This window comes from Vicia villosa, unplaced genomic scaffold (genome assembly GCF_029867415.1).
Source record: "Vicia villosa cultivar HV-30 ecotype Madison, WI unplaced genomic scaffold, Vvil1.0 ctg.000666F_1_1, whole genome shotgun sequence".
NCBI lineage: Eukaryota > Viridiplantae > Streptophyta > Magnoliopsida > Fabales > Fabaceae > Vicia > Vicia villosa.
This window is the reverse complement of record NW_026705297.1, coordinates 605781-618360: the sequence shown is the minus strand read 5'-3', so window position 1 is coordinate 618360 and position 12580 is coordinate 605781. Positions and strand designations below refer to the sequence as shown.

Below are 12580 nucleotides of genomic sequence, written 5' to 3'. Positions count from 1 at the left end.
AACCTTTTGGAGATATAGCGAGTGGTATATTTTTGGATAGCCAAATGCGACGTAAGAACTGGGATTTGAATGTATGAAACATGTTTCCTGTTGGTTATGTCAGATGGATTTTTGGGGATTGACTGACGGTAATGTTAATTGAGAGCTGGAGACTCAGGTAAAGGACTCTTATACGAGCTGGTTACTTGAGGTATGTTTTCGAGGACGAAAACTCTTTTAGTGGGGGAGAGTTGTAACACCCCATATTTTCTAATTTTAATTTAATCGGAAATTAAATTATTATTTAGAATTATTTGGTATTTTGTTGAATTATTGGAGAATTATGGATTAAGGGCCATTGGGCTGGAATGGTGAGATTAGTAGTATGGGGGTGCTAAGTGAGTAAGCCCGTTACTAATTATTTTATGTTTTCATAAAATAAAGGAAATAAGGAAAATTGGGAAAAAGGAAAAAAGGAACATGAAAAGCAAAGCAGAGGAGATGAGAGATTAGAAAGCTGATACGTGAAAGAGGAACAGAAGAAGAGGAAGAGGGCTAATCAAGATCTTTGGCTAAGGTAAGGGGGGACTCTTCCGGTTAATATCTTTTATCGTATCATAGATAATAGGATTGATTTAGATGCATTGTTTGTGTCAATTGGTTATATGATGGATTGGGGTTTTGGGGTGATTTTGAAGGGAATTGTATGATTTGATGAATTGTATGATTATATGATTGTTATGATGATTAAATGATCCTCTTTGTGTGTTATATTTGTGTTATAACATGTATGTGGCTGATATGGTGGTAATTGAGGTTCATGACATAACTTGGTTTGGGTTTCGGGGATTTTGGGGTAAATCCCGTAATGCTGTCAATTGCGATGAAAGTTGTGACTTTTGCCAGTTCGCGCCGCGAAGGTAGGTGCGCGCCGCGAAGGCGTAGTGATTTTCTCGTTCCGCGCCGCGAACCTGTGTTTGCGCCGCGAAGGCGTGTTTTCTATTCGTTACGCGCTGCGGACTGGGCGTGGCGCCGCGTGCTGTAGCGATAATTGTTTTCTTGTAAAAAGTTAAAGATGTGTAACTTTCAAACCGTAAGTCCATTTTAGACGCCGTTTTGGACGTTGTTCCTTAAATTGAATGCTCTACCATATGAAATAAATAAAATAACAACAACTTGATTTTATTTTGAAAAGTATCGTTTTCTCCAAATGTGGTTTATTCTAGTTTTGCATAGCTGATGAGGTGCAATGATTGTTGTTTGCATAATTGAATATGTGCAATGATGTGTGCTGTGATAATGTGGTTGCTTCTGCTTGTTATGCAAATGGATGTTGTTCATGGTAAATATGGTTATCATGTGTTTTGATGAACGATGATGTAAATGCTCTGTTGTTGTTGGGTTGATTTGTTGTACTTGGTACACGGTGGTGAGAGGTGCTATTGTTGTTGCACTGTGTGGTGGTTTATGCGTACAAGCACGTTAATGAATGATTTACCTGTTATGATGTTGTGGTTGTAATTGGTGTTTGTTATACATATATTGTTGGTGTAAAATATGTATTTTATTTATGGTTGAGAAATAGATTAATTGTGTGTGGCTATTGGTTATTGTGTTGGTTGATGATTATGACATTTGGATGGTTTATGTGGATGATGAGCATGTTATGGTTGATACATGCATTTCATAATCATTATGTGGCTGATCCTTGACGATGGTGGATCAGTGGTAGCTAATTCCCATTGTGTGGAATTAGTGAGTGGGCGTTGCCGTATCCTTGACGATGGTGGATCGGTGAGTTGGGTTATCCCAGATTTTGGTACCACATGCATATAGTTGCATTTGCATTAGGCTACTTGTGTTATTATAACATGAATGGAAGATTGTCCAATGTTATAATATGTGATGATTGTGTAATGGTTATGATTTGTTTGGATGAATTATGGTGTTGTCTCTTGGTAATGTATTCTATTTGTTGTTGTGTGTTGATGAGTACTTCCTGACAATCTGAATATAATGAAATTGGATGAATAATGTGACTATGATGTGTTATTGTTTATGATTCGATAACATTTGTTAATTGTGAATGAGACTCACCCTTACTGTTGATATTTTCAGATTGAGGATAGCGGCTTTTGGCTCGGTGAGGATTAGCTCATGAGTCAGTTTGTTTAGTATAGCGTCGGTGTCATGCTCTGATATTGTAACACTGGGGGAACGCTAGCTTAGATTTGATGATGATACTCTATGTTGTTGTTATTGGAGTAATTTTGTGAGATATTGCATAGATGATGTTATGCTTATCTGTTGATTAATGTTCCGCTGTATAGAAACATGATTTTGTTAAATGGATGGTTTGCCCCTAAGTGAAGCATGACAATTGATTTATGATAATTTGTTTTAAATTGAATTGTGGCACCCTTATTTTCATGTTTTACTCTGAATTATTTTATTAATTTCCGCGGGGTTTCGAAGGGTGTTACATAACACATATTTTTTGGCCCCTTGATGTAATATTTGATGATAATTGGAGTTTAATGACATCTTCTTGATCTGTGTTGCATATTCCAGTTTTGATACTGCAATTTACTACTTAGTGTAATGTATAAATGAAGGACCTAGTTGTTACAATATAAGAATAAGTAAAACATTGTTGTTACAATTTAAAATCCTAAAGGATCAGTTTGTTATAGAATAAAACGTGACTGATATACATTGTTATACACAAACTAGTTTATAACAATATTATACACAAACCAGAATTAGATAGTAAATCCTAAAATAACCAAAACATTGCATATTCATTTAATCAAAATATTGTCATAACAAAATTACATATTAGATAGTTGAGTACTTAAACTAATCAAAACATTATATCCCAAAATAATCAAAACATTAGATCCCAAAAAACAGTCTACAAGGTTACATCCTATTTGGATTTTCTTTTATAAGGCATCTTGGGTCTCTGACTTGTTGGTGGCTGAAATGCTGTTGTTGGTCCTTGTCCTTGTCTAACCCTCCTCATGGCAAGTAACTGAGCAACTGTGATTGAATGGCGTGTCTGAACTCCTTATTTTTGGGTCACTGCTGATTTCCTTGTTTGAACTCTACTTGTTGGTTGGCTTTGGATGGTGGCATTTTGAGATTGCCTTGTTTGAACTCTATTTGTAGGTTGAGACTGTACAACTGTGGGAGTTTGGGATTGTACTGTTGTAGGTGTTTAGGATTGGACAGTTGTGGGAGTTTGGGTGGGGACACTTGTGGCACTTTGAGATTGGGCAGTGGTTGCATTGTTGGACTGTCTTGGTGCAGATGGACATGATGATTTGTTATGTCCAGATAGACCACATACTGGGCATTTATTTGGCAATCCCTTTCTGGAAACAGTTGTAGTATCCTTCCTCTTTTCATCAGCATCTCTATTTCTTCTCTTTTTTGGCCTCCCCGGTGCCCTTTTAGATGGGGGTGGAAGAATGTCATGATATGGTGTCAATTCTCACAAGTTCTCCCCATTTGTTGGATATATCAAAGGTGTATAGCAAGCTTGGTATGTCTCCTTCCTAAACCAGGAAGGAATGTACTCAGTAGGGTCTTCAAATCTACTGAGGATGCAAGAAATTGCATGGTGGCATAGAATCCCAGTCAGCATCCAACTCCTACAAGAGCACTCAAACTTATTGAGGTCAATTGTGAATTTCTCCCCAGTCACACTAGTATGCCTCACTTCATAAATCATGTTGCCTGATAACCTAAAAAAATTAGAATTGTATGAGTATAGTGTTTCAGAATTACTATCATTTATGAAGTGTCATTTGAATTACCTTGCTATAAAAAACCTTGAGATTTCTTGCCTTCTTTCTAGCACCTTCTTAATTCTTGGTAGTACAGACTCACTATACTCTTCAATCTTGGCTCTATTAGTTGCCCATCTATCCATGAGGTACCCTCTGATCTCTTCCATCATTGTTACAATTGGTTTTTGTCTTGGTCCAATAATAACACTATTAAAAGTTTCAGACATATTGTTCACCAACACATCACTTTTTGTGGTATATTTGAATTGTGATTTACTCCAAAATCTAGGAGGAATCTTCAACAAATGCTTGTATGCTTCCTCATTAACCTTTCTCATCTCCCTCATTTCCTTATCCCATGCTTGGGGATAGGTTGCCTTTGCTGCCCTCCACATTAATTCCTTCAATTGCTTGCCTGGAAACCTTTTTCTAAAGTTGCTATATAGATGTCTAACACAAAATCTCTGGTCAACTCCAGGCAATAACTCCTCTATTGCAGGTAACAGTCCCTAATCATGTAATGAACAAACAGTGTTACACTTGAAAAGGACTTAATATGTTACATTTTTAAAACACAAAGGACTGAATTGTTACAAAATAAAAAAGTTAAGACAAGAATGTTACCTCCTGCTGATCTGAAATAAAAGTAAATTTCTTACAGATTTCTGGTCCTCCCAAGTCTCTAACTAGCAGGTCAAAAACCACGCCCAAGAATCCTTTGTCTCAGCTTCAACTACAGCCAATGCAATGGGCAACATTTGATCATTAGGGTCTCTCCCAACTGTTGCAAGAATCTGCCCACCATAGTTGCCCTCATCTATTCTTATTATTGGTCTACAAACTTGGAAATCTTTCTTGCAAGCTTGAAGGCACATATAAAGTCTATGGAAACTTGGTAGTAATGGCCTGCTAACATAATCTTCACGTTGTAGTTCAATTTCAGTAGGATCCACATTAGTTGCTTGGACATTGATCTTGATGGTGTTGTTTGGGTTAGACCTCAGTAGCTCATGTGTATAGTCATAAAGTCTTCTATATTGCTCCTTGAAAGACCCTTCAACCATATCTAGTGTTGCCTTTCTTGCCCTATAAGCTTTCATCCTATTCATTCTAACATTCCATTTTTCATGTACTTTGTCACAAATAGAAGTCAGTTTTACATTAGGGTTAATTCTAACTGTTGAATACAACTTCTTCCCTAGCCAATTTGTATTAAACATCCTAACATTATACTCTCTACTACAAGTGTGATTATCATTTAATGTTCTTAATTGCCAAGTATCCTCATGTGGCAATTTAGAACACAAATTCACCCATCCACAACCTTCCTTGCAACCCACTATGACCCTAGTCTTGTCATTCTTCAGGTATCTTAAATCCCTACCATTGTAAACATCATAACTTGACACAGCTTCCTTGAACGCTTCCCTTGTTGAAAACAAGCTCCCTAACACCCACTTATAGTCATTAAACTTCTTAGGGGGGACAAATGATGGATACTTTACCTTCCCACTCTCATCTGAATAATCACTACCCATATCATCCTCACTTATTAGCTCTTCAGTTTTATAGTCAGAATCTGACAAACCATGACTTACCTTCCTACCTATGCTCCTTTTTCTAAATCCAAAATCAAGAACATCTTCCTCACTTGATGTTTCTACACCAACTGCATTTAATCCTTCATCCACTTGTTTTTTTTCTTTGGTCTTCCCTTTTTTCCCTTATTTAAGCTTCCTGAAGTTGCCTTTTTTGGAGTTCCACTACCACCTTTTTTTTCTTTGGTATTCCATTAGTCCTCTTCCTTTTTTTAGATGTCTCCTCTGGCAGTAGTTTATCAAGAGGTTGATCATTTTGGCCAGCTCTGAACCCTTCTCCTACTAATAATTCTCCAAATCCATCATTTAAAATCTCATCACCTGAGTCATAAAACCCTTCTACTATGTCCCTATCAGTTACTTCACCTACTTCAGTTTCAGGTCGGGCCTCATTTGTTTCAGGTTGGGCCTCAGTTGGTTCAGTTGCAAACACTACATGTTGGGGTCCAGGTAGGGTAACTTGTATGTCAGGTTGGGGTATAGGGTGAACAGTGTATATATCAAATTTTCCATTTGTCTTGGACCAGTTCAATGCTTCTATAGCACCAAAGTCATCTTCTAACGCCTTAAATGTTCCAGCAAATTCGTACCAAATTTCAAGAACCCCTGGATATCCCATCTCATTAACAACCCCTAAAATCTCAAAGTAACTCCATTTATCACCATCACATTTCCAGATTGACACTTCCCCTTGTTCATACTTATCACCAATGAAAAATCCCCCATGATGGAAATCAACATAAAATTCATCCATGTCCAGTTTGACCTAAGAACATCAACAACACACACACCCAACAACCTAATGATAGGCACACATTCAGCAACAATCACTTTAGAAAGTGGGATACATACCTCAGCAACGCTCTTGCGTCACCTTCAGCGCCGTCGTCGTCTTCGAGCACCTTCACCTTCTGCGTGACCTTCTAGTTTCTTTTGACATTAAGCTGGCATATCTATTTTAGTAGTGGAAAATAAAAGAATGACTTTTAAAAAAAAAGAATAGTCAGCATATAGGAGTGGACACATCAGCAACTTAAGTGACACATCATCCTTTTTTTAACATGACATTTGACCAAGGCCAACGTTGAGGACGTTAGGTAACTTAAAGGACCATTCTGAAGCAAAAATAACATAAAGGACCAAATTGTTACATTTAATTAAGTTAAAGGACCCTAGAAGTAATTTAACCATGATTTAATTAGTAAATTACTTAGAAACTTCATTCTACGCCAAGTCAATAGATTTATTAGACAATATTTTTACTTGTCGGGTTAATAAACAAACTTTTACTTAAGTATGCATTATTTTTTTTTTAGTTTTATTTTTTTTAATTCACTTTTATTTATATAACAGAAAAGTTTTCTTCTTTTTCTATACAAATGGAGTAATGACTGAGAATATGGCTAAGTATTGTTACACATGAACAAAGAAAAGAATAATAACTCCAAATCATTTTGTCATCTTTCAAACTTGTTTTAGATAAAGCATCAATTCTATTTAAGGATTTTTATTATTGTTTTCACTTATTTGTAAAAATACATTAAAACAAATCAGAGGCGTAATTTTTTGTTTTCTACATCATATTTATTTGGTAGCACAGTAGAAAGTGAGTGAGGAATCCCAAATTTCCTCTTCTCTTTAAACAATATCTTTGTTCAATTTATTTTCTTTTTCTTTCCCCTTTCTCAATTTTAAAGCGCTTAATATACCTTAATTTCATAATCTTCATGTATTAGGAAATTTATGGTAACCATTTTCATGTATATGATGATGTTTTGTTATATGCTCTAATTAAAAAAAGAAGTTAATTAGACAAGAGAAATAAACCCACAAGCCCGTTGTCTTGAATCTTGATTCATAGCTTAAATAATAGCTATTTGAATTTGTCAAAAATAACCATATTTTTATATATTTGTTTGATCATTACTATTTTTGTTAAGAAGTGTGGTTAGACCTAACTCAACCCTACAAAATCGGCTTTTAGGTTGAGAATTGCCCCCACTTATAAGGACATGTCGAGGCCGTATATTGTCCGATGTGAGACTCTTAACACACCCCCTCACGCCCAGGACTAGACAACTGGAGCGTGGAAATAAATGGTGGGTGGCCCGATAGCGGAAACCATAGAAGGTGGCCCACCGGATCTTAAACCAGGCTTTGATACCATGTTAAGAAGTGTGGTTAGGCCTAACTCAACCCTACAAAACCGGCTTGTCGGGTGAAGATTGCCCCCACTTATAAGGACATGTCGAGGTCATATATTGTCTGATGTGAGACTCTTAACAATTTTAAAAAACCTTATTATAATTAATGATTTTGACACATCAAAATAATATATTCTATTCATACTTGAAAGTCACGAAGATGGATAATTTATATAACCGGTTAATTTGAACACCCTTAACCCCTATATATTATATATAGGGGTAGCAGTGGTCCGTCGGGCCCGCCGCGCACCCGTCAAAGAATAGCGGGTTGGGTTGGGATTTTGGGCCCACTGCTCACCAAAGTCCATCTCGCTTAAATCTGTCGTCCGTCAACCCGCCACCTTGACAGGGCAGGCATGAAATTTTTGCCCATTTTACTTGACGGGCTTGCAGGCCCCGCTCGCTTTTTGGCGGGCTTAAGACAGGGCGGGGCGGGCGGCCATTTTGCCACCCATATATATATATATATATATATATATATATATATATATATATATATATATATATATATATATATATATATATATATATATATATATATATATATATATATCAAATTTCACCTATATTACAGAAAATATTATGTATTTTATCCTTAATTTTTTATTTTAACTTTTTTAACATTTAAATTTAACAAATTTTAGTTTTAATGTTTGTACATATATTTTTAAATTAAATAGGAAAAAATTACTATATAAAATTTAATAGTAAAGATAAAAACCAAATATGATCATTAATGTTATTATTTATTTCATATTATAATTTAGATTTTTTTTTTCTCTTAAAATATATAATACTATTAAAACCAAATGGTGCATTAATGTTTTTTTTAATAAAAAATTATAAATCTACTCAACATTTAAATTTGAAGAAAAGAAGAAAAAAAATTATCTTCAAGTGTTAAATTTTTTTTTACTTATGACGAACACACCATTTAACCTTTGAACTTCTAAGATTATTTTTTTTATTTTGAACTTATGAGAAACGTATAACTAGAGGTAAAAAAAACCAATAATCATAAACCAAATTAGTATTCAAATTAATCTATATTTTAAAAAATATCTAAAATTACATTCTATAATGGTGACTGATATATAAAAACAACAAAAACAGTTAATCATATTCTAATTTGTATCAAATATTTATTAACTATCTCTTTAGCATCACTGACTATTTCTTCCACCGTCATAAATGATTTATGGTCGTTACAATTGAAGTGAAAGCTATGTTTATAATCGTAGTTTAGAGGTGAATTTCAACTCTATAATACCTTCAACTCTATTGCACTTTAATAATTTGTTGTTTGTGTAAATATCTTATTTCAGTTTATACAACTAAATCGCTAAATAGTTTAATGGAAATTCTTCACTGAAACAAAATGTCCTTGTTCCACGGTATAATTAAAAATTCATGTTTTATTTAAGTGTTTAATTCATTTACTAATCAAACTAAAATCTAAATTTGATAATAAATATTATTATTTTATTTTTTTTATTATTATAATATAGATTCTTTCTTAAAATATATAACATATAATGCTACTATTTAACTAAACTTCCCGTAAAAAAATAAACAATAGAATTAATAGAGTTACAACTTTTTTCAACATTTAAATTTGGAAAAAAGGAAGCAATTTTCATGATAAGTGTTAAATTTTTTTGGCTATTATGAGAATAACTAAAAATTTGTGTTTCATTTAGATGCTTATTTGATTTTAAGAAAACATTTTTTTAAAGTAGGGTTTTGACAGCCTTATGTTTGGGTTGCCACATAGCAACACACTTTGACACAAATAAATTTTAAAAAACATAATATTATAATTTGTATTGCTATTTTTTTTTTTTTGAATAAAGCACTTTATGTTATTATAAATGAAAAACACTAATTAAGCTAGAAAGTAAAATAGTTTGTATAAAATTTATGTGAAAGAAGAGTTAAAAAAACTCAACACAAAATGCTAAATGTGAGAAATATTTATATTATAGAAACAGCACGAATATTTTTTATTTAATATAGAGTACAACATCATAATTTCTACATTTTTTATACAATCTCATATTTATTACATGTGATTTCATTTTGTGTGATTGATACCAAAAAAAAAAGTACATAGTTTGCATGTTATTTATGTTCAATATGAATTTGTTATTTCCATTTGAAATGACATGATTTTCATATGGTTATACCATACAATGTTTATGAATTAACATTAACCGCTATACATCAGGGGTAATATATGTCAAGAAAATAAAGAACATTAAGTTGTGAGAGTATGTGAAAGTCTACTTCGACACGTCTGAGTAAACATATTATCAAGCATAAGGGCATTATTATAAAAGTACATGACTAAATTACACACATATAAACTTGTTTTTAAACTTATTTTTCAATAAACCTTTTCAAAAATACTTGAAGTCGTGCCCGATGAGTTAGAAGCTGTCATAAAACCTTTGAGGGAATTTTTGTCTCTACAATCGATTGACACTCTTCCAATCAATTAGAACAGTTCAAAAATAGGCCATGAGCGAGTAGGACGACATCTCAATGATGAGTAACAGCTATATATCCATTCCTTCCATTTTTAACTTGTTAATCGATTAGTTTAGACTAATAAATCGATTGGTGCATATTGTCAATCAATTGGCAAGTCATAAAAAAAAACTTTAAAATTATTCTTTTTTTTGCGCTAACCTCTAGCCTATAAATAGAGGTTCATTTTCACTTTTTTTCTTCACATTTAGAAACATGGTTTTCATTTCTCACTTTTCACTTTCTCTCTAAAAATTATTTTGTTTACTTTCTCTCACTAAAAAATTAGTTGAAGTGTCTTTCGAGAAAGTCCCTTTGCGAGTGAGGAAGTTGTAATTTTGGAAGGATAGTTTTGTAAGCTCAACAGGGAAGTTTTATTTTTACCTTGGTTGAACATTTTATTCTTTGAGAGAATGTTTGTTTAGGTTAGAAGCTAAAACCCATGAAAAGCTTTTGTTTGGGGATTGTGTGATCAAGTCTCCGCTTAGGTTCTTGGTTAGCCCGTGATAAAATCAAGTTTAGGTTCAACTTTTACTGTGATAAAAGCTTGTTTAGGTTTGAGATCAGACAAGTGATAAAATCTCTTTGGTTCTTAGTTAGCCGATATAAAACCAAGTTTGGGTTAACGAGTTCAACCCAGTGATAAAAGCTCTCAACGTTCAAGATTATTCTGTGATAAAACCTTTATTTCGGTCCATAAGGAAAACTCCCACTTCATTCCTCGCTTTGTTGTTTGGTTGGAAGTTAGACATTAACTTAGTTTCCCTTGTATAAGGGGGTTCGAGAGTTCATCCTACTAAAAGCTATTAAGTTTATTGGATACTCTCAATATAAAATCCTAGGGACATGTCTACGTCGTTTTTGAGTGAACGTGTATAATTCTCGATGTTATTCTCTCTTCTCTTAACTCTTTTTTTCTCGCACTCTATCTTCTACAAATGTATTTTCCATTGCTTAATTATAAACCTTATCTAAAAATATTTTCAAACTCTGATTTTGATTCTAAAAGTTTTTCAAATCCAAGTTTTTGTGAAACACACAATTCACCCCCTTTTATGTGTGAAGTCACATGTCCAACATGAGTCAACTCTGTCTCAACCACCACCTGCCTGTCATCCTGACCCTCAACCTCCAGAGCTCATGTCTCACTAACGTCAACAACCACAACATCAAGCTCATCAGTAATCTATACGACTTGTCGATCACATTTACCTCCTCAACGCCACATAATGCAAAGTGTGTGTGCCTACTCAATCATCATCCTCCTGTCAGAACCTGTCAGAGCTACTTTTTCTGCCTGAATATTTAAATCATTACATTTATCTGCCCTCACACGAGGCCTCTCTACAGCTCTGTGAATCTTCCTATAAGCAATCGTGTCGTCTTTCCCTCTGTACTTCATTGAAAAAACAGAGAAATTAGAACTACCATTTTTTTTTAATAATGAAAAATCAACATGACTTTCCTGAATTTTTCAAACAAATTGGTTGCCATCTCAACATTTTATTCTACTATTTTTTTGAAATATTCGGTAAGCTTGTATGCATTTTTACCAATTTTTTTAATTCCCTCGTAAAGATGCATTTAGTTTAACTGGATTTCTCAAAAAAATCAGGTAAAATTACATGATAAATATAAGTTTTTATCAGACATTTTTAAAATTCCGGTAAATATGAATGTTTTTTTAAGAAAAATCCTGTATAAAACGTAAATTTCCAGTAAAAATGTATACTTGTAAAAATTCAATAGTTGGCTTGAAAAATCATATACGACAGACAACTTTTGGAAGCTTAATTCAAAAAGAAACAACACTTGCAAGTGGTACGCTAATGAATAGAGAGTGGAAAGAGATACTAATTGGAGGGAAAGGCTCGGTGGGTACTGAAAATGAGAGTGGAAATGATTCAAATTCAAGGTTAAAGAAGGTGGCGCTAAAAGATAAAATCTCGTACAAAGGTACACTGCACACCGCCTGCTCCTGCTGTGACACTTTGCACATTTCGCCTTGTCTCCCACTGCTGTCTACTTATACGAATATTCCCTCTTTCTATGTTGAAGACGTTGAGGAGGCGTGGGATGGATGAAATTCTTGAATCTAGGCCCATGATCTAATGCAGCTGAAGAAACCCTGACTCTTGGCCTATAAATAGAGCTGCAAGAAACATCGAAAGGAGTTCAAAAAATATTCCAAGTTTATATTACAAAAGTTTAGTGTGTGGTTAAAATAGTGTGAACGAGATTTATCTCCTCATCGAAGTTTGTGCTAGCATATGATCATTAGCGCGATTGGAGTTTCCTCTTGAAGATTAACCATCTCAAGTCTTGCTCCGAGCTCCTCTTAAGTTGATATATTTTGTTCATTTTATTGTCTTAAGATGTTTCCTTTGAGAACCATGTTCATTGGCTATACTCAGCTCACTATGAGCCAAACTTCTTTTCATTGAGCAATGTGATATTAATATTAAAAGTGTGT

At 33.9% G+C, this 12580-nt stretch overlaps 1 protein-coding gene across 1 annotated transcript; it reads right to left on the bottom strand.

The window, feature by feature from the left end:
* Positions 1-3475: 3475 nt before the first annotated feature.
* LOC131630284 (uncharacterized) lies at positions 3476-5311 on the bottom strand. Its single transcript, XM_058901078.1, has 3 exons — positions 4511-5311; positions 3801-4282; positions 3476-3728 (listed from the first exon to the last, which is right to left on the bottom strand). Exons 1-3 carry the CDS (start codon positions 5309-5311, stop codon positions 3476-3478), a joined length of 1536 nt encoding a protein of 511 aa, XP_058757061.1.
* Positions 5312-12580: the final 7269 nt, after the last annotated feature.